The sequence below is a fragment of the Petromyzon marinus genome, chromosome 39 (genome assembly GCF_048934315.1).
Source record: "Petromyzon marinus isolate PM22_M1 ecotype Great Lakes invasive population chromosome 39, UKy_Petmar_22M1.pri1.0, whole genome shotgun sequence".
NCBI lineage: Eukaryota > Metazoa > Chordata > Hyperoartia > Petromyzontiformes > Petromyzontidae > Petromyzon > Petromyzon marinus.
In genome coordinates this window covers 5,831,238-5,852,783 of record NC_133705.1, presented here as the reverse complement: position 1 = coordinate 5,852,783, position 21,546 = coordinate 5,831,238, and the positions used below count along the sequence as shown (strand labels likewise).

General features: G+C 60.2%; 1 protein-coding gene across 10 annotated transcripts in view; it reads right to left on the bottom strand.

Annotated features, from left to right (window-relative positions):
• Positions 1–21,546, bottom strand: part of HSPG2 (heparan sulfate proteoglycan 2) — a 217,452-nt gene that overhangs the window by 59,608 nt on the left and 136,298 nt on the right. For 6 of the 10 annotated variants that reach the window (XM_076072845.1, XM_076072848.1, XM_076072846.1 and 3 more), the window contains 14 exons: positions 20,460–21,308; positions 19,014–19,145; positions 17,665–17,751; positions 17,165–17,257; positions 16,761–16,844; positions 15,838–16,068; positions 14,243–14,356; positions 13,885–14,012; positions 13,054–13,140; positions 12,613–12,671; positions 11,659–11,823; positions 8,372–8,482; positions 7,435–7,535; positions 6,269–6,449 (listed from right to left, as the gene is read on the bottom strand). In XM_076072845.1, coding sequence (XP_075928960.1) covers positions 6,269–6,449; positions 7,435–7,535; positions 8,372–8,482; positions 11,659–11,823; positions 12,613–12,671; positions 13,054–13,140; positions 13,885–14,012; positions 14,243–14,356; positions 15,838–16,068; positions 16,761–16,844; positions 17,165–17,257; positions 17,665–17,751; positions 19,014–19,145; positions 20,460–21,308 — 2,422 coding nt within the window. The remainder of the gene's footprint in view (positions 1–6,268; positions 6,450–7,434; positions 7,536–8,371; positions 8,483–11,658; positions 11,824–12,612; positions 12,672–13,053; positions 13,141–13,884; positions 14,013–14,242; positions 14,357–15,837; positions 16,069–16,760; positions 16,845–17,164; positions 17,258–17,664; positions 17,752–19,013; positions 19,146–20,459; positions 21,309–21,546) is intronic. The other 4 variants (XM_076072851.1, XM_076072852.1, XM_076072853.1 and 1 more) reach the window with 2 other exon arrangements.

Here is a 21,546-nt window from a genome sequence, read left to right as displayed (position 1 = left end):
GTCGTTGACCGTGAGCGCGGGCAACGCAACTCGGGTCGCCGGGTTCGTAGCGCAAGTGCGCTAATCGCTGTGGCACCGCTCCCCCCGTGTAGCATGTAACAGGCGATTGGGCCAAGTGCTGTTAGCGAGCCCCTATGAAGGCCGGCCCGGCACACGAGTCGGTGGATGGCCAGCACTACGCCCGGCCGCCTTTGTCTCCCTAGTGGCGATGTTTTCACACGCATGTACGAGTGAGTGTCTCTATGTCATCATCGTCATCATCATCATCATCACAATCCATGGGTAGATAGCCCGTAGTAGGTGTCCACTGCACTTGCCGCTCACAACCCAGCCCCCTACGCACGCGTCCGTTAAGTGGCGGGTATAAGCGACGACTTTAATTTATATTGAGACGTGACGAAATATAACCGTCGCATGGCACGTAGCATGGGACACGTGGTTCTCAGCACAGCAGTAACGCGCACAGCCCCGATCACAGCTCATGACACATGACGAACGCTTAAATACAGAGTACATGCGATCCCCGATTTACAATTAACGACGGTTGATCAGCACAGAGTAACAAGTGAATCTCTCTCGCACGCAACGACAGAGTTCCCCCGTGTAGCCTTTAACAGGCTGTTGGGGCAAGCGTTGTTAGCGAGTGGCACCGATGAAGGCCGGCACGGCACACGAGAGGGTTGGGTGGTCGCCTTTGTCTCCCCAGTGGCGGTGTTTGCACACCGCGCCAGGTACTCATTTAAGGCTGAGTCGACCTATTGGGAGACCAGCACCGGTTCAAATATTCGCCACGGATATTGGCCGTCAGCGGGAATTGAACTCGGGTCGCTGGGGTTCGTAGCGCAGGCGCGCTAACCGCTGCCCCGCCGCTCCCCACAATCTCTCACACGCGCGTACACCAGCCTCGCCACGCACACAGCACGCGGCACACACTACCCACACGCTTACCCACACGCTACCCACATGCTTACCCACACGCTTACCCACACGCTACCCACACGCTTACCCACACGCTTACCCACACGCTTACCCACACGCTTACCCACACGCTACCCACACGCTTACCCACACGCTTACCCACACGCTACCCACACGCTTACCCACACGCTTACCCACACGCTACCCACACGCTACCCACACGCTTACCCACACGCTTACCCACACGCTTACCCACACGCTACCCACACGCTACCCACACGCTACCCACACGCTTACCCACACGCTACCCACATGCTTACCCACACGCTTACCCACACGCTTACCCACACGCTACCCACACGCTTACCCACACGCTTACCCACACGCTACCCACACGCTTACCCACACGCTTACCCACACGCTTACCCACACGCTTACCCACACGCACGCTACCCACACGCTTACCCACACGCTACCCACACACTTACCCACACGCTACCCACACGCTACCCACACGCTTACCCACACGCTACCCACACGCTTACCCACACGCTTACCCACACGCTTACCCACACGCTACCCACACGCTACCCACACGCTTACCCACACGCTTACCCACACGCTTACCCACACGCTACCCACACGCTACCCACACGCTACCCACACGCTTACTCACACGCTACCCACACGCTACCCACACGCACGCTACCCACACGCTTACCCACACGCTACCCACACGCTACCCACACGCTACCCACACGCTTACTCACACGCTACCCACACGCTACCCACACGCACGCTACCCACACGCTTACCCACACGCTACCCACACGCACGCTACCCACACGCTTACCCACACGCTTACCCACACGCTACCCACACGCTTACCCACACGCTTACCCACACGCTTACCCACACGCTACCCACACGCTTACCCACACGCTTACCCACACGCTTACCCACACGCTACCCACACGCTTACCCACACGCTTACCCACACGCTACCCACACGCTTACCCACACGCTTACCCACACGCTACCCACACGCTTACCCACACGCTTACCCACACGCTTACCCACACGCTACCCACACGCTTACCCACACGCTTACCCACACGCTTACCCACACGCTACCCACACGCTTACCCACACGCTTACCCACACGCTACCCACACGCTACCCACACGCTTACCCACACGCTACCCACACGCTACCCACACGCACGCTACCCACACGCTTACCCACACGCTTACCCACACGCTACCCACACGCTACCCACACGCTTACCCACACGCTTACCCACACGCTACCCACACGCTTACCCACACGCTACCCACACGCTACCCACACGCTACCCACACGCTTACCCACACACTACCCACACGCTACCCACACGCTACCCACACGCTTACCCACACGCTACCCACACGCTTACCCACACGCTACCCACACGCTACCCACACGCTACCCACACGCTTACCCACACGCTACCCACACGCTACCCACATGCGTACACTGCGGCACGCACGCTCCAGTGACGACTTTGCTGACGGACACGATGGTGACGATGGTGACGATGGTGACGATGGTGACGATCTGCGCAAGGGTTGCAGGTGGCGATGGTGGTGGTGACGTTGATGACGATCTTTTTTTTTATTTTAAACAAACCCAGGAAATTCTCACCGAGTCCCAAGTGGCATTGTTTCAGGAGGGGGTCCCCCCCCCCCTGCATTGTGCGACCTACGGCCAATTCCTCTGAATACGGAAAGCGGAGTTCTTGTGGGGCTCCGTGCAGAAGGAGAGAGCGGTGCTGCCGGGAGAAACCCCAACTCGTACGAGGGGGTCAACATCGCTCGCGTAGCTCCTTCTCGTGCCCACCAACTCACCGCCGCCTTGGCAAGCTTGGGAGTTGTATTCGTCTCTTTGCGATCCACCAACCCTTGCCTCCTCCAAGGCACCGGGTCCCGGAGTGGGGGGGGGGGGGTGGGTGCGGATGGTGATTGTCATCATTGTCATCATCGCCCAGCCTCGCTGAGTACCCAAGACGATATTCCAGTAGGGTCCTGCCAAGTTTTCAGAGTCGGAGGCGACGTTGCTGCTGTTGCTGCTGTTGCTTCTGCTGCTGCTGCTGCAGCTGCTGCAGCGTGTAATCCCAGTAAGAGTCATTTGCGGTGTAACTTCGGCATATTTGACCGACAATACCAGTCACATTGTCTTTGTTTGATTTTTTGTTTGGCTGTGAGAGGAAACTGGAGAGCCCATGGAGGAAACCCTCGCAGGACAGAGAGGGACAGAACGTACAAACACCGCGCAGAAAGACGCGCGTGGGTCGGGAATCGAACCCAGCTTTTTCTTCCTGTGGTCGGGTGGATCGATTGAGTTGGAGGACGACTGCATGAATAAGATGATCGAGCGGTGGGCGAGCAAGCGAGCGAGCGAGCGAGTCAGCCTCAATCTGTCACAACCCCGCAGCAATGACTGGTGCCAGACCTCGGTACAAATCACTACCTCCCTGCAGGCGACAGCCGGACAGACGCCGATTCCCCAGACTCTGCCACGGTCCAATCCGGGAGAGGCGGTGGCCCGCGAGCGCTCTGTCAGCGCGCGAGCGTGGGAATGCACGAGTGGGCGCGTGCGTACCACCAGCGGGTGTGCGGGTGAGCGAGCAAGTTGCTGTGTGTGTGTGGGTGAGCACGCTTTGTTGGTTATCCCACAGTGGGGAAGCACAGCTGGCGGCGGTGCCATCTGCCGGTCATCTCGGTCAGTCAACCCACGGCACCTGCAGGGTCTGTCCCGTGACCTCCTGCCTGCGGCGGAGGAGCCTTCGACGCTTCACGTCGCCTCACAGTGCACCTAGCCTGGCACAGGCGCCGTAGTGACGTCACCGTCACTTGGTGGCGAGCGGCGGCTGTTCTTGCTGTGCTGTGTATGCGTGTACGAGTGTGTTTGTGTGTATCTGTGGGAGCGAGCGAGTGTGTGTGTGTGTGAGTGAGCGAGCGAGGGTTTGTGTGTGGTGTGCGGGTGAGTGAGCGAGTGTGTGTCTGTGTGTGTACGAGTGTGTTTGTGTGTCTACGTGTGTCTGTGTGCACGAGTGCGCAGCGAGGGTCGCAGGGTTTGGGGGGGCTTATGTGACGTCACGAACACGAGGGGGGGCTCATGTGACGTCACGAACACGAGGGGGGGGGGCGGCAGCGCACGGAGTTGCCCCCTTAGCACCATTTGGTATCACAAATGATTGGCATAGCACCACGGTCACATTCACGAGGGCATGGGGTCACGGGGGCAAAGGGTCACGGGCGCATGGAGACAAGGGGGTCACGGGGTCACGGGGGGCATGGGGTCACGGGGTCACGGCGACGCGGGGTACGTGGTCACACGTTCTCTCTGCACGTTTTCAGCCTGAGACGGACGGCGGTTTGGTCGTGCGTTAGTTCAGAGGCATCGCGGCCGCCCTGGTCTCTGAGGTGGGGCCCGCCGGTAGCGACTGGCATGCACGCACGCACGGGCACACACACACACACAGAAGACGCGGACACCAAAGCACAGACGCAAACAGGCACGCAGACGCACGCGCAAGAAAAGAAGCTCTCCACGCACGTTCGCACGCACGCACAGGAGCGCACCTCGCACACAGACGCACGCACAAACGCACGCAAGCGCGCACACACGCATGCACAAACGTGCGCACACACACGCCGCGCGTTAGCCAAGCAGCAACTGCCCGTGTCAATGAAGCGCATTGCGGGTTAAACACAGCACTTAGCCGTGGTGTTAGTACAGTCAGCCACACGTCGTCACCACCTCCACTGGCACCGCTACTGTTTAGCCCGGCACGCTGAACGTTGGCATTGAGGTGATCGTTACGACGTGATGGGTAACGTGATGAGTGACGCGATGGGTGACGCGATGGGTGACGTGATGGGTGACGTGATGGGTGACGTCGTGAGTGACGTGATGGGTGACGTGATGGGTGATGCGATGGGTGACGCGATGGGTGACGCGATGGGTGACGCGATGGGTGACGTGATGGGTGACGCGATGGGTGACGCGATGGGTGACGCGGTGGGTGACGCGATGGGTGACGTGATGGGTGACGTGATGGGTGATGTGATTGAGTGACGTGATGAATGACGTGATGGGTGACGTGATGGGTGATGTGACGTGGTGGGTGACGTGATGAGTGATGTGATGGGTGACGTGATGGGTGACGCGATGGGTGACGCGATGGGTGACGTGATGGGTGACGTGATTACTGATGTGATGGGTGACGTGATGGGTTATGCGATGGGTGATGCGATGGGTGACGTGATGAGTGACGTCATGGGTGACGTGATGGGTGACGTGGTGGGTGACGTCATGGGTGACGCGATGGGTGACGCGATGGGTGACGTGGTGGGTGACGCGATGGGTGACGTGATGGGTGACGTGATGGGTGATGTGATTGAGTGACGTGATGAATGACGTGATGGGTGACGTGATGGGTGACGTGATGGGTGACGTGATGGGTGACGTGGTGGGTGACGTGATGAGTGACGTGATGGGTGACGTGATGGGTGACGCGATGGGTGACGCGATGGGTGACGTGATGGGTGACGTGATTACTGATGTGATGGGTGACGTGATGGGTTATGCGATGGGTGATGCGATGGGTGACGTGATGAGTGACGTCATGGGTGACGTGATGGGTGACGTGGTGGGTGACGTCATGGGTGACGTGGTGGGTGACGTGGTGGGTGACGTGATGAGTGATGTGATGGGTGACGTGATGAGTGACGCGATGGGTGACGTCATAGGTGACGTGATGGGTGACGTGATGGGTGACGTGATGGGTGACGTGATGACTGATGTGATGGGTGACGTGATGGGTGATGCGATGGGTGACGTGATGGGTGACATGATGGGTGATGTCGTGAGTGACGTGATGAATGACGTGATGGGTGACGTGATCGGTGACGTGATGGGTGACGTCGTGAGTGACGTAATGGGTGACGTGATGAGTGACGTGATGGGTGACATGATGGGTGACGTGATGGGTGACGTCATGAGTGACGTAATGGGTGACGTGATGGGTGACGTGATGGGTGACGTGATGAGTGACGTGATGAGTGACGTGATGGGTGACGTGTGTGTGACGTCATGAGTGACGTCATGAGTGACGTGATGGGTGACGTGATGAGTGACGTGATGGGCGGGTGAACGTGGCGGGTGAGCGTGGCGGGTGAATGTGGCGGGTGAGCGTGGTGGGTGAGCGTGGTGGGTGAGCGTGGTGGGTGAGCGTGGTGGGTGAGCGTGGCGGGTGAACGTGGCGGGTGAGCGTGGCGGGTGAGCGTGGCGGGTGAGCGTGCCTCACCTTCCACGTGCAGCAGCGCGCGTCCCGTGTCCATGTCCAGCATGTTGGAGCCGGTGCAGGTGTAGGATCCGGCGTCGGTGCTGCGGGCGCCCACGATGGTGAGGATGCCGTTGAAGTCCTGGGCGTGCGCGGGCAGCATCCCGTCGCTATCGCGCGTCCATACCAGCGTGTACGCGGGCAGCTGGGCCGCAGGGGGGACGGGCACAGAGGGACCGCGTGAGCGTGCGTAAGGGTGGGAGCGAGCGGGCGGACGGGCGAGAAGTTGAGAGTTCGAGAGGGAGGGAGGTTGAGAGGGTGAGTGGGTGAGTGGGTGAGAGGGTGAGTGGGTGAGAGAGTGAGAGGGTGAGAGAGTGAGTGGGTGAGAGGGTGAGTGGGTGAGAAGGTGAGTGGATGAGAGGGTGAGTGGGTGAGAGAGCAAGTGGGTAAGAGAGCGAGTGGGTGAGAGAGTGAGTGGGTGAGAGGGTGAGAGAGTGAGTGGGTGAGAGAGTGAGTGGGTGAGAGAGTGAGTGGGTGAGAGAGTGAGTGGGTGAGAGAGTGAGTGGGTGAGAGAGTGAGTGGGTGAGAGAGTGAGAGAGTGAGTGGGTGAGAGAGTGAGTGGGTGAGAGAGTGAGTGGGTGAGACAGTGAGAGAGTGAGTGGGTGAGAGAGTGAGTGGGTGAGAGAGTGAGAGGGTGAGAGAGTGAGAGGGTGAGTGGGTGAGTGGGTGAGAGAGTGAGAGGGTGAAAGAGTGAGTGGGTGAGTGGGTGAGTGGGTGAGAGAGTGAGAGAGTGAGTGTGTGAGAGAGTGAGAGGGTGAGAGTGTGAGAGGGTGAGAGAGTGAGTGGGTGAGAGGGTGAGAGAGTGAGAGGGTGAGTGGGTGAGTGGGTGAGAGAGTGAGAGGGTGAGAGGGTGAGAGAGTGAGAGAGTGAGTGGGTGAGGGAGTGAGAGGGTGAGTGGGTGAGAGGGTGAGTGGGTGAGAGAGTGAGTGGGTGAGAGCGTGAGTGGGTGAGAGAGTGAGAGACTGAGAGAGTGAGTGTGTGAGAGAGTGAGTGGGTGAGAGGGTGAGTGGGTGAGAGAGTGAGAGGGTGAAAGAGTGAGTGAGTGAGTGGGTGAGTGGGTGAGAGAGTGAGTGGGTGAGTGGGTGAGAGAGTGAGAGGGTGAGTGGGTGAGCGGGGTGGCCGGGTCTCACCGTGCTCACGGCCGTGCAGATGAAGGTGACCGTTCCTCCCGGCCGCACGACGTGCACGATCGGCTCCTCCACTCGCACCGTGATCGGCCGGCGCGTGCGTGCTGTGCGGTGCACACACAAAGATAAAGATTCCCTGTATAGCAAGCAACAGACTGTTGGGGCAAGTGTTGTCTAGCGAGTAGCACCTATGAAGTCTGGCGCGGTGCACAATTCGGGGGGGGGGGCAGCACCGCGCCCGGCCGCTTTTGTCTCTCTAGTCATGTCCAGGTGTTCATTAAAGGGCTGAGTCGACCTCGGGAAGGTCCAGGACCGGTACGGATAATTAATCATCACCGACATCCCAACAAAGACAAAGATCCCCCGTATAGCCAGTAACAGACTGTTGGGGCAAATGCTGTTAGCGAGCACCTGTGAAGGCCGGCACGATACATAAGAGGGCGGGTGTACAGCACCACACCCGGCCGCCTATGATCTTGCCACATGGCAACCAGGTACTAATTTTGAGACTGAGTCGACTACGTGGAGGTCCAGGACCGGTTCAGATAACCGTCACCGGTGTTGGCCGTGAGCGGCAATCGAACTCGGGTCAGCCGGGTTCATAGCGCAGCGTACCGCTAACAGCTACACTGCCGCTCCCCATCACGCACACACACACACGGATACACATACACGGACACACACACACACGGATACACACACACGGACACACACACACACACGGACACACACACACGGATACACACACACGGACACACACACACACGGACACACACGCACACACACGCACCCACGCACACGCACGCACACACACACGGATACACACACACGGACACACACATGCACACACACACACGGATACACACACACGGACACACACGGACACACACACACACGGACACACACACACACGGACACACACACACGGACACGCACGCACCGGTGACGGTGATGGTGGCCTGGCTGGAGTTACTGCCCGTGTGGCTCTGGCACGTGCACACGTAGACCCCGCCATCCGACGCCTGCACGTCCTGGAACGACAGCTCCTGGCCTGGGGTCGAAGGGCAAGGGGTAGGGGGTGAGGGGTGGGAGGTGAGGGGTGGGGTCGTTTAACGTTTTGGGCTGCACTCGGCCACTATATGTGTGTGTGCGCGTGTGTGTATGTATGTGTGTGTGTTCCAATCTCCGACCCCCAGGAACAGGTTTGCAGATTTGCTGAGCATTTCTGTGAGGTCCTCGGGGAGGGGAAACCCCTCAGCCAGGAAAACATCGTGGCACAAAGTGGGGATGACCCTGCTGAGGCTGCGGTGCCTCAAATATTGGAAGAAGTCACCCCCTGTGAGTGGCTGACTGAGGTGCCATCTGTTGAGGAAGTACTGAAGGCGATCCGGAGTCTGAGACGAGGAAAGGCAGCGGGCAGAGATGATCTCCCAAGCAAAATGCTGAGGGAGGGTGGCGTTTGTGCACAGACTGCCCTATATGATATCATAACAACAGTCTGGACTACTGGACGGGTTCCGCAGAATTGGAAGGATGCCCTAGTGGTCCCCCTCTTTAAGAAGGGGGACCGCACAGACTGTAACAACTACAGGGGCATCTCACTCCTCAGTGTGCCGGGGAAGGTCCTGGCAAGGATTATTCAACATCGCCTTGCCAGGCACGCTGAGGAGAGGCTTGTGGAGCCCCAATGCGGTTTCAGAAAAGGGCGGTCCTGCACAGATGCCATATTTTCTGTCCGTCTGCTACAGCAGAGGTGTAGGGAATTCCAGCAAGACCTACATCTCTGCTATATTGACCTGGTCAAGGCCTATGATACCATCAGTAGGCATGGGCTCTGGGTTGTTCTTCGTGCTTTTGGAGTCCCTGACCCAGTGCTCACAATCATTAAGGACCTTCATGATGGTGAGCAGGCCCGGGTAAAACTACGTGGCCGGGAGTCAGAGCCATTCCCTGTACACCTTGGGGTGCGACAGGGATGTACTCTGGCTCCAACATTATTTAACATCTATTTTGACCACGTAGTTCGTGAAGCCTTCAATAGCTGTACCGGGGGAATCTCCATTTGGTACAGATATAATGGGAGGCTGATCGATGCCCGGGTGCGGTCAAGGGATGGCTCCCTATTGCTCAACCACGGTATGTATGCCGATGATTTGGTAATAGCTGCTCATTCAGAGGAGGAGTTGGAGACGCTGCTGCTGAGACTGGAGCGTGCCACTAAGAGATGGGGCCTTACCATCAGCCCCACCAAAACTAGCACCTGCCTGGGTATTTTGTACCATCGGACACTCCACCCCCACAACTTCCAATCGGTGATGGGGCAGTTGTGGAGAGAGTGGAGAGTTTCCCATACCTGGGCAGTGTGCTTATGACCGGGTCCAGTTTAACAGCAGAAGTCTCATTCCGAATCAGTCGAGCGACAATATCTTTTCATCGGTTGCGTAACGCTGTGTGGAAGCTACCTGGTCTGTCGCTCCGCACTAAGCTTCAGGTCTTCTTGGCCACGGTCATTCCCTCCCTTCTCTATGCTTGCGAAACGTGGACCCCCTTAATGGAACATCTTTGCCGGTTAAAAACATTTAGGCTAGCCTGCCTACGATCCATCCTGGGTTTAACCAGGCTGGATTGTGTGAGGAGCTCACAAATCCTCGAAAGATCTGGGCAAGGTCCCATTGGTGAGCTCCCCCGGCAGGCAAGGCTGCGTTGGCTGGGTCATGTAGCCCGCATGCCCAGCCACCACATGCCGAAACAGCTTTTGTTCGGCTAGATCGAGGGGGCTAAACGGGCGCGGCACGTGCTAGAGAAGAGATGGAGTGATGTGGTACAGGAGGACGTGGAGCTGAGTGGACTTGCCGATGACTGGTACCAGCAGTGTCAAGATTGGCCTCTGTGGAGGAGGCTCATGAAGAACGCTACTGGGCAGTTGGAGGCAGCCGCCCTCCAACAACAACGGAGGGCGGAAGAGCGACGCTCACAACAACGAGTGGAGCGCCGGGTGGCTAAAGCACAGCAGGTTGGCACAGTAGGGGGCACAGGTGGTGCATCAGCCAGTCGTCTCAGTCGACCCGTAGCACCTGGGTCTGCCCCGTGACCTCCTGTCAGCGGGCGTTCGACACTTCACGTGGCCTCAAGGTGCACATGGCCTGGCATGTCGTGGTGATGTCACCGCCACTTAGTGGCGAATGGTGGTTGTTGTTGTGCATGTGCGTGTGGGGCAGTTGTGGAGAGAGTAGAGAGGTTTCTGTAGTTGAGCAATGTGCTTATGACCAGCTCCGGTTTGACAGCAGAGGTCTCACGCCAAATCAGTCGGGCGGCATTATCTTTTCATCAGCTGCGTAACGCTACTATGTGGAAGCAACCTGGCATATCACCCCACACGAAGCTTCGAATCTTCTCGGCCAAGGTCATACCCTCCATTCCATATGCTTGCGAAATGTGGACCCCTCTAATGGAACATCTTCACCAGTTAGAAACATTCAGGCTGGCCTGCGCTATAATCCATCCTGGGTTTAACCAGGCTGGATTGTGTGAGGAGCTCATAAATCCTTGAAAGATCTGTACACGGTCTCATTGGTGAGTTCCTCTGGCAGGCAATGCTGCATTGGCTGGGTCATGTATGTAGTCTCCTCAAGCAGTTTTTGTTCGGCCAAATATAGGGGGCTAAAGGGCGCGGAAGGGGCTCGTGGAGAAATGGAATGTGGTCTGAATGGATATGGAGCTGAGTGTACCAACGGTTTAAAGATCGGCCTCTATGGACGAGGCTCATGAAGGATGCTGCTACTGGGCAGTTGGAGGCATTCGCCCTCCAGCAACAATGGAGGGCAGATGAGCGACGCTCACAACAACGAGCGGAGCGCCGGGCGGCTAAAACACAGTAGGGGGCACGGGTGGTGCATCTGCCAGTCATCTCAGTCAGGGCACGGGTGGTGCATCTGCCAGTCGTCTCAGTCAGGTCACGGGTGGTGCATCTGCCAGTCGTCTCAGTCAGGGCACGGGTGGTGCATCTGCCAGTCGTCTCAGTCAGGGCACGGGTGGTGCATCTGCCAGTCGTCTCAGTCAGTCGACCCATGGCACCTCGCACTTTCCCGTGACCTCCTGCCAGCAGGCATTCAAGACTTCATGTGGCCTTAAAGTACACATAGCCTGGCACAAGCACCGTGGTGACGTCACCACCACTTAGTGGCCAATGGCGGTTGTTGTTGTTGTGTTTGTGCGCGAGTTCCATACCTTGCAGTCGCATCTGCCCCCTTTCAGAGATGGCCTGCCCATCGGCGCGGGCCCAGTCGTACCGAACAGGAGAGGCCCCGGTTGCCTGGCAACGCAGGGTGACTCCATCTCCCGTCGCCACGACGATGCGATCCGGCACGATCCTTATCAAGAGCGGAGTCCGGTCTGGTGTCCATACAAAGACAAAGGTCCCCCGTGTAGCCTTAACATACCATTGCGGCAAGCTCTGGTTGCGGGCGTCCATGCAGGCCGGCACAACGCACAAGGGGGTGGGTGGCCAGCACCACGCCCGGCCGCCTTTGTCTCCCCAGTGCTGGTGTTGACAGCACATCGCATCGGGTACTCATTTAAGGCTGAGTCGATGCATTGGAGGCCCCAGCACCTCTTCAGATATTCTCCACTGTCATTTTCCGTGAGTGGGAATCGAACTTGGGTCACTTGGCTCATAGTGCATTGTGCTGACCACTGCACCACCGATCCCCCAATTCTCACCCATGCAAGCACAGACAAAGACAAAGATCTCCCGGGTAGCCTTAACGGACTGTTGGGGCAAGTGCTGTTAGCGAACACCTATGAAGGCCGGCACGGCACACGTGGCCGGCTTTGTCTCCCTAGTGGCATTTTTTTTTACACATCGCACCAGGTACTCAATTGAGGCTGAGTCGACCTAGGGGACGCCCAGGACCGGTTCAGATAATCGTCACTGCTGCTGGACGTGAGCGAGAATCGAACTCGGGTCGCCGGGTTCGTAGAGCAACGCGCTAACCGCTACACCGTACGCACGCACACACGCAGAGACACACACACAGACAGGCACATTCACATGGACACATTCACACGCACATATATACTTGCAGCGCTTGCCCCAACAGCCTGTGCAGGCTACACGGGGGAGGGGGGGGGGTACTGTTGTATGTGTATGTATACGTACGTAGGTGGGGGGGGGGGTCTCACCTGCCAGGACGCACCGCTGTCCCGGGGTTCGGGGGTTGCCCAGGTAACCGGGCGCGCACCTGCATCACCACACACAGACACGGCGCGACACCCCTCAATCGTATGGGCAAAGTGGTGGGACGCCGGTGTGAGTCCCATCGCGGTAGTGCGGTAGCGCGGGAGTGCCGGTAGTGCCGTGTCGCAGTGTTGGTGGCGTGGTGGTGCGATATCGGTAGTGCGGTAGTGCAGCGCCGGCAGTGCCGTGTCGCAGTGTTGGTGGCGTGGTGGTGCGATATCGGTAGTGCGGTAGTGTGGTAGTGCAGCGCCGGTAGTGCTGTGTCGCAGTGTTGGTGGCATGGTGGTGCGATATCGGTAGTGCGGTAGTGCAGCACCGGTAGTGCCGTGTCGCAGTGTTGGTGGCGTGGTTTTGAGTCGTTATGGCCCAACCCCCGACCCACGTACTGATCGCAGTAGCGCCCCGTGTACCCAGGCTGGCACGCGGTGCAGCGGTAGCCCCCGTCAGGGGTTCCCTCACAGCTCGGGGAGAACCTGGGGGAGGGCGGTGGGGGTCAGAGGTTAGCGGTGAGCACAGAGGGTGTGGGTCGTGTGGACGCATGGGGTGTGTGCAAGTGTGTGCGTGCGCGCGTGCGTGGCACCTGCTTGGTCTGCCCCGTGACCTCCTGCCAGCGAGCGTTCGACACTTCACGTGGCCTCAAGGTGCACACAGCCTGGCACAAGCGCCGTGGTGACGTCACCGCCACTTAGTGGCGAATGGCGGTTGTTGTTGTTGTTGCGTGTGTGTCCATGCAGCGGTAGTGTAGAAGTCAGCTTCGCTGCGCTACGTGCCCGGCGTGCCGAGTTCGATTCCCGCTCACGGACAAAAACAGTGGCGAATATCTGAACTGGTCCTGGGCCTCCCCTAGGTCGACTCACATTAAAAAAAGTACCTGATAGGATGTGTGAACATTGCCACCGTGGAGAGACAGAGGCAGTCAGGCGTGGTGCTAGCCACCCACCCCCCCCCCCTCATGTGCCGTGCCGGCCTTCGTACATCCTCGCCAACAGCACTTGCCCCAACAGCCTCTTAATTCTTATAGAGGGGATCTCTGGATTTCACCACTACTCCACCCCTGCTGCCCATGTCTCCATCGTTGCGGTGTGCACCTGTGTGTGGGTGGATGTGTGTGGGGGACCCACTGTGTGTGGGTGGATGTGTGTGTGGGACCCGCTTTGTGTGGGTTGATGTGTGTGTGGGACCCACTGTGTGTGGGTGGATGTGTGTGTGGAACCCACTGGTTGCCGTGGCTACTGAGCGGGCAGGCGCAGGGTTGGCAGTCCTCAGGGGTACCCTGGGTGGCGTCGCCGTAGTAACCGGGCTCGCAACGCTCGCACGAGCTGCCCGTCGTGTGGTGCTGGCAGCTCTACAGACACACACACGTACACACACGTGGATCGACACACACGGATGCTGCGTGTAGTGGATGCTGCGTGTAGTGGATGATGCGTGGAGTGGATGCTGTGTGTAGTGGATGCTGTGTGTAGTGGATGCTGTGTGTAGTGGATGCTGTGTGTAGTGGATGCTGTGTGGAGTGGATGCTGTGTGTAGTGGATGCTGTGTGTAGTGGATGCTGCGTGTGTCCCGCTGTCTCACAGAGCATGACGCCGTCTCCGGGTCACAGCTGTCCGTGTGGCCATTGCAGTCACACATCTCACAGAGGCCTAGGTAGAGGCCTCCGCCCGTGCGCGTGTAGCCCGGAGCGCAGTCCTGCAATGCAACCCACGCCACCGCCGTCACCATTCACATCACTGTCAGCATCTCCGCACCTCCGGTTTAGCACGGTTGGCTACGTACGGTGCGAAAGAAGTTCAACGTGATGTACGTACATAGCCGATGTGTAGCCCTCAACAGAGCCCATACCGAGTCATCGCCAACATGATCATCGTCATCATCATCTTGACGATCGCCACGAACATCGTCATCACGTCGCAACAAAGCCATCAACGTCACCGCCGTGCGCACGAGCCCATCCGTTGCACGTGTGTGCACGCCCACGCCTAACACACGCCCACGCCTAACACACGTCTAACACACGCCCGCGCCTAACACACGCCCACGCCTAACACACGCCCACGTCTAACACACGCCCACGCCTAACACACGTCTAACACACGCCCACGTCTAACACACGTCTAACACACGTCTAACACACGCCCACGTCTAACACACGTCTAACACACGTCTAACACACGCCCACGTCTAACACACGTCTAACACACGTCTAACACACGCCCACGTCTAACACACGCCCGCGTCTAACACACGCCCACGTCTAACACACGCCCACGTCTAGCCCACGTCTAACACACGTCTAACACACGCCCACGTCTAACACACGCCCACGTCTAACACACGCCCGCGTCTAACACACGCCCGCGTCTAACACACGTCTAACACACGCCCACGTCTAACACACGCCCGCGTCTAACACACGTCTAACACACGCCCACGTCTAGCACACGCCCGCGTCTAACACACGCCCACGTCTAGCACACGTCTAACACACGCCCACGTCTAACACACGTCTAACACACGCCCGCGTCTAGCACACGCCCACGTCTAACACACGTCTAGCACACGCCCACGTCTAACACACGCCCACGTCTAGCACACGTCTAACACACGTCTAACACACGCCCACGTCTAACACACGTCTAACACACGCCCACGTCTAACACACGTCTAACACACGCCCACGTCTAGCACACGTCTAACACACGCCCACGTCTAACACACGCCCACGTCTAACACACGCCCACGCCTAACACACGCCCACGCCTAGCACACGCCCACGTCTAGCACACGCCCACGTCTAACACACGCCCACGTCTAACACACGCCCACGTCTAACACACGCCCACGTCTAGCACACGCCCACGTCTAACACACGCCCACGTCTAACACACGCCCACGTCTAACACACGCCCACGTCTAACACACGCCCACGCCTAACACACGCCCACGCCTAACACACGCCCACGTCTAACACACGCCCGCGTATGCACACGCGCGCGACCGTCCCGTCACGCGTGCGTCTGCGTGTCGCGGCCCCGCCCACGGCCGCGTGTTCCCGCATCTCCCGAACCCCCTTGCGCAGAAGCGCCCGGACGCGCGTTCCGGCCCAGCCCGGCCGCACGCTCGGCGGCCGGCCAGCCGGCGGTGCGGCCGGAGTCGGCGACGGCCCCCACCTGGCAGGAGAGGCCGGTGTAGGCGGCGGGGCAGCTGCACTCCTCCACCTGGAGCGCGCGTGCCCCGCCCGTGTCGCCCGGCACCGCCGTGTCGAGCGACACGTCGCCGATGCTGGCGCTCGTCGTGTCCGTGGAGAAGGAGGCGCGCACGAGAATCGCGTCCACGTCCGCCAGCGCCATCAGCAGGTGCTCGCGCGTCGCGGGCTGCCCGTCCAGCCGCTGCCAGTACGACTGCGTTGGGGGCGGGGTCAAGGGGAGGGGGCAGGTTGCGCGGGCGTGCGGAGCCAAAGATAGTCTCCCGTGAAGGCCTGCGTTGTTAAAGGCCAGTTAGTGCACGTGCGTGCGTGCGCGCTGAGCGCCTGTGTGCTGAGCGCGTGTGTGTGTGTGTGGTGTGGTGTGCCGAGCGCCTTAACAGACAGTGCGGGGCGGTGGTGCACGCGCCGCACCGTGCTACAAACCCAAGCTCAGTTCCCGCTCAAGGCCAACATCAGCGACGAATATCAAAACCAGTCCCCAGGCCTCCCCTAAGCAGAATCAGCCTTAAATGAGACAAAGGCAGCCGGGCGTGGTGCTGGCCACCAACCCCCTCGCGCGCTGTGCCGGCCTGCACGGACGCTCGCGAACAGAACTTGCCGCAACGGTATGTTAGGGCTACACGGGGGATCTTTGTCTTTGTATGGACACCAGACCGGACTCCGCTCTCGATAAGGATCGTGCCGGACCGCATCGTCGTGGCGACGGGAGATGGAGTCACCCTGCGTTGCCAGGAAGCCAATGATGGCTGCCATGGCAACTCAACACCGCCATGGCAGCCATCATCGGCGCTCATTAACAGCACTTGCCCCGACAGCCTGTGTAGGCTACAACGGGGGGGGGGGGTGTGGGAGCTTTGTCTTTGTTTGCTGCGTTCGAGGGCGGCTCACCTCCCGCAGGGGGATCTCGAAGGTGCGCGTCTCCCCGGGCTGCAGCTGCTCCTGGTGGTACGCCGACAGTGTGATGTCGTTGCCCTGCGCCCACGCACCGCACCGCCGTTAGCCGCGGCAACGCCCTCAGCTCGTACGCCGCACGGCAGGGGGACCGCGGCACGCGGCACCGCGAAACGCAGCGCAACCGCATCAACCACCGGGCGCCACAACGCCTGCCAATCACCACTCGTCGCACAGCGCACGCCCATCGGCCGCTATTATTGGTCGTAAAAACGTGAAACTTAATGATGATGTGATGATGACGAGGATGATGATGATGATGTGATAGTTTATATTGATGATGAGATGGGCTTCGGATGATGAGGATGATGATGATGACGATGGTGATGCAATAGGCTTACGATAATGTGTAGGTCAGCATCAGGGATGGGGGAGCCCTGGGGTCCGGCGGAGTAGGAGAGCGTGTAACGGAGCTTCCCTCCGTACGCCGTCACCTACGCACACGCGCGCACATACGCATGCGCACACAGACACACACGCGCGCGCACACACGCACAGACACGTACGCGCGCAGACACACGCACGCACAGACGGGCGCACACGTGCAGACACAAACAGACAAACGCACGCACAGACAGGTACGCGCACGGGTGCACAGACATGCGGACACGTGCACACACACACATACGCGCACAGATAGACACACGCATGGACACATCGTTAATTATCTCACCACATCCCCCCGGCACCTCCCAGGATCACCATCATCTCCCGGATGTCTCGACCCGACCTCCCAATTACCCCATTACCCCCCGCCCACCTCCCCCCCCCATTATCCACAAACCCTCCACACCCTGCCCGTTGTATGGAGAAGAGGGTGCCAACGAATATCCCCCCGCACCTGCTGGGGGCAGATATAGTCGGGCAGGCGCCAGTAGAAGACTTCATCTCGAGGCAGCAGCGACCAGTCCCTGTAGACCAACTCATACTGTGTGCGTGCGGGCACCACCATGTGGCGAGGCAATGTGATGTGGCGGTGGTGGTTGTGGTGGTTGTGGTGGTGGTGGTGGCGGTGGCGTGCGGTGCGATGGCGTCGTATCGCACGTGATGCGGTGGTGGTGTGATGGCGCGTTGTTGCGTCGATGGTGACACGGTGGAGGATTTGTTGTTGTTGTTGTCGGGTTGTCGCATCGGTACGAGGAATCATCGGAGGAGTTTCGGCGGTGGTTGTGGTTGGCATGAATGGACGTTGGGTGAGCGACAGTGTGGGTGTGGTCGGGTCCGCACACACGATGGTGGTGCGGTTTTGCCCGCGCCGTGGACGCGAGGTCGTCGTGTGGGAAACGTCCGGAGGCACGCAGACAAAGAGGAAACGGGGAAAAGATTAAGTGAGAAAAGAGAAAAACTGGTAATCGCGGAGGCGTTTGCGCGCACGCGCCAAAGTCTCAGGAGGCCGAGGTCAGACCAGGGTCAGGCATGCAGTGACGGCCACTCATTAGGCGACTGGGGGGGGGGGGGCTGGGCCCCCTAGAGAAAGAGTAAAAGCGGTGGGAAAAAAATAAAACTAATGATACTTACTTGAACAGCCGTAAACTGCGTACTCCGCTCAAATGAGCAATGAGACGTTAGTGTTCATGCAGACCCACGGGTGCACGTGGGTCTGCATGAACACGTGCGCACGCACCGCAAGCGCATGCTGTAACACACACTACACACGCGTGACACACACCATGCACATGTCATCACATGCACACCATACACACGCGTGCACACACACCGCAATTGCTTACACGCATACAAAAAGACACACACCCCACAATTACCAACTTAAAAGATCCCCCGTATAGCCTGTTGGGGCAAGTGCTGTTAGCGAGCACCTATGAAGGCCTACACGGCGCACGAAGGGGTGGGTGGCCAGCACCACGCGCGGCCGCCTTTGTCTCCCCAGGGGCGATGTTTAAACAATGCACCAGGTGATCATTTCAGGCCGAGTCGACCTAGGGGAGGCCCAGGACCGGTTCAGATAATCGTCACCGGTGTTGTGAGCAGCGGGAATTGAACTCTAATCGCTGGGTTCGGAGCGCGGCGTAGTGCTAATCGCTACACCACGACCGCTCAGCACACACACACACGCACCACGGCACACAAACACTCCAGATGCACAGGCACGCACGCACGCACGCCACCCGCTCGCCCCTCCCGAATGCAAGCACCACGCCCGGCCACCTTTGTCTTCCCCACCACCTCTACCTTTGCCACCTCGTGCGGCCGAGCCCCCCGTGGAGTCAAGGGCTCGTGGACCCTCGCGATCTCATTGGACGACTTGTTGCCCCGAGAGGTCAGGGGGTCGAAGTGGGGGGCCGCCTCCAGGAGGGAGGGAAACTGGGGGGGAGGGGCGGTGGGGTGCAGATGCCTCCGTTAACGGTTGGGAGCTCGCAGCTCCACGATGGCTGTGCTGTGCCCCTAGCCCACGTGGGCACTCACCTGCCCCTAGCCCACGTGGGTGTCACCTGCCCCTAGCCCACGTGGGTGTTCACCTGCCCCTAGCCCACGTGGGTGTTCACCTGCCCCTAGCCCACGTGGGTGTTCACCTGCCCCTATCCCACGTGCGCACTCACCTGCCCCTAGCCCACGTGGGTGTCACCTGCCCCTAGCCCACGTGGGCACTCACCTGCCCCTAGCCCACGTGGGCACTCACCTGCCCCTAGCCCACGTGGGTGTTCACCTGCCCCTAGCCCACGTGAGTGTTCACCTGCCCCTAGCCCACGTGGGCACTCACCTGCCCCTAGCCCACGCGGGTGTTCACCTGCCCCTAGCCCACGTGAGTGTTCACCTGCCCCTAGCCCACGTGGGTGTTCACCTGACCCTAGCCCACGTGGGTGTTCACCTGCCCCTAGCCCACGTGGGGACTCACCTGCCCCTAGCCCACGCGGGTGTTCACCTGCCCCTAGCCCACGTGGGCACTCACCTGCCCCTAGCCCACGTGGGTGTTCACCTGCCCCTAGCCCACGTGGGCACTCACCTGCCCCTAGCCCACGTGGGTGTTCACCTGCCCCTAGCCCACGTGGGTGTCACCTGCCCCTAGCCCACGTGGGCACTCACCTGCCCCTAGCCCACGTGGGCACTCACCTGCCCCTAGCCCACGTGGGCACTCACCTGCCCCTAGCCCACGTGCGCACTCACCTGCCCCTAGCCCACGCGGGTGTTCACCTGCCCCTAGCCCACGTGAGTGTTCACCTGCCCCTAGCCCACGCGGGCACTCACCTGCCCCTAGCCCACGTGGGCACTCACCTGCCCCTAGCCCACGTGGGTGTTCACCTGCCCCTAGCCCACGTGGGCACTCACCTGCCCCTAGCCCACGTAGGTGTTCACCTGCCCCTAGCCCACGTGGGTGTTCACCTGCCCCTAGCCCACGTGGGCACTCACCTGCCCCTAGCCCACGCGGGCACTCACCTGCCCCTAGCCCACGTGAGTGTTCACCTGACCCTAGCCCACGTGGGTGTTCACCTGACCCTAGCCCACGTGGGTGTTCACCTGACCCTAGCCCACGCGAGTACTCACCTGCCCCTAACCCACGTGGATGTTCACCTGCCCCTAGCCCACGTGGGTGTTCACCTGTCCCAAACCCACGTGGGTGTTCACCTGCCCCTAGCCCACGTGGGCGCTCACCTGCCCCTATCTCCCACGAGGGCTCACCTGCCCCACGTGCGTCTTGCTCTGCAGCTGCGTGCGACGACTGTTGGTTGACACGGGGGAACCGGACGACGACGACCACGACGAGCGCCACGGGGGCGGTGGCGTCGGAAATGGGGGCGGCAGAATGAGGGGGATCCTGCGTGGGGGAGGGGGGGGCGCCCGGCCCCCCGACTCCCGTCCACGCCGAGCCGGGAAATCCTCCGGCCAACCGGAGCCGGCGTCCGAGAAAACCGGGAAAAGATCGAGGAAATTATTATCCTCGAATGCGGCGCCGTCGCCGCCGCCGCCGCCGCCTTTCCCGCCGCCACGGCCACCCCCCTGGGCGTGCCGGTGCGGGGGAGCGCCGGGTGGCTCGTTGGGGATCGCGTTGGGGTTGGCATCGTCGGGGAGGGCCTCGGGAAGGGCGTTGGCGAGGCCGGGAGCCCCGGGGAGGGGGCTCTCGGACGCGGGATGGCGCGGCCGGAAGAATGACGGGAAGAGGCTCCACACGTCGGAGTCGATCCGAAGCTGCTCATCGGTCATGTCCGAGCCCTGAGGTCGTGGGAGGAAGGCCGGAGAGAGGAGGACAGGGGGAGCGAGGGAGGAGCAGGAGGAACAGGGAGGAGCAGGGGGACAGCGCTCGCAGTTACAGCCTCGCCGCGGGAGTGGAGAAGGAGGGCGGAAGTGAAACGAGAGGAGCGCCCTGGAGCTGTCGCGGTGGCGACGGGCGAGAGGGCGGGAGAGAGACAGAGGGCGGGCGCTCGCTACCTGTGACCTTTTGACCCTGGAAGGTGCCACGAAGGAGGCCAGGTGCTGCCACGCGGAGGCGTCACGGCGCAGCTCGTCTTCGGTCATAGTCGCCATCTCCTTCTGCGCTCGCGAGGAACGCAGGGACGAGGGCGCGGGGTCACCGGGGTCACGGGGTCACGGGGTCAGGGCGGCATGCCAGCATGCAGGTGGAAGGGGCAGGAGGGTGACCACGCCATGCACGGCCGCTCGTGAGGGCGAGGCAATGTCAGGAAGGAGCGAGTGGACGGGCAGGCGTCATGGCCTCGTGATCGGGGCAAAGGGCGGGGTGGCCTGAACAATGGGTGAAGAAACCTAAGCA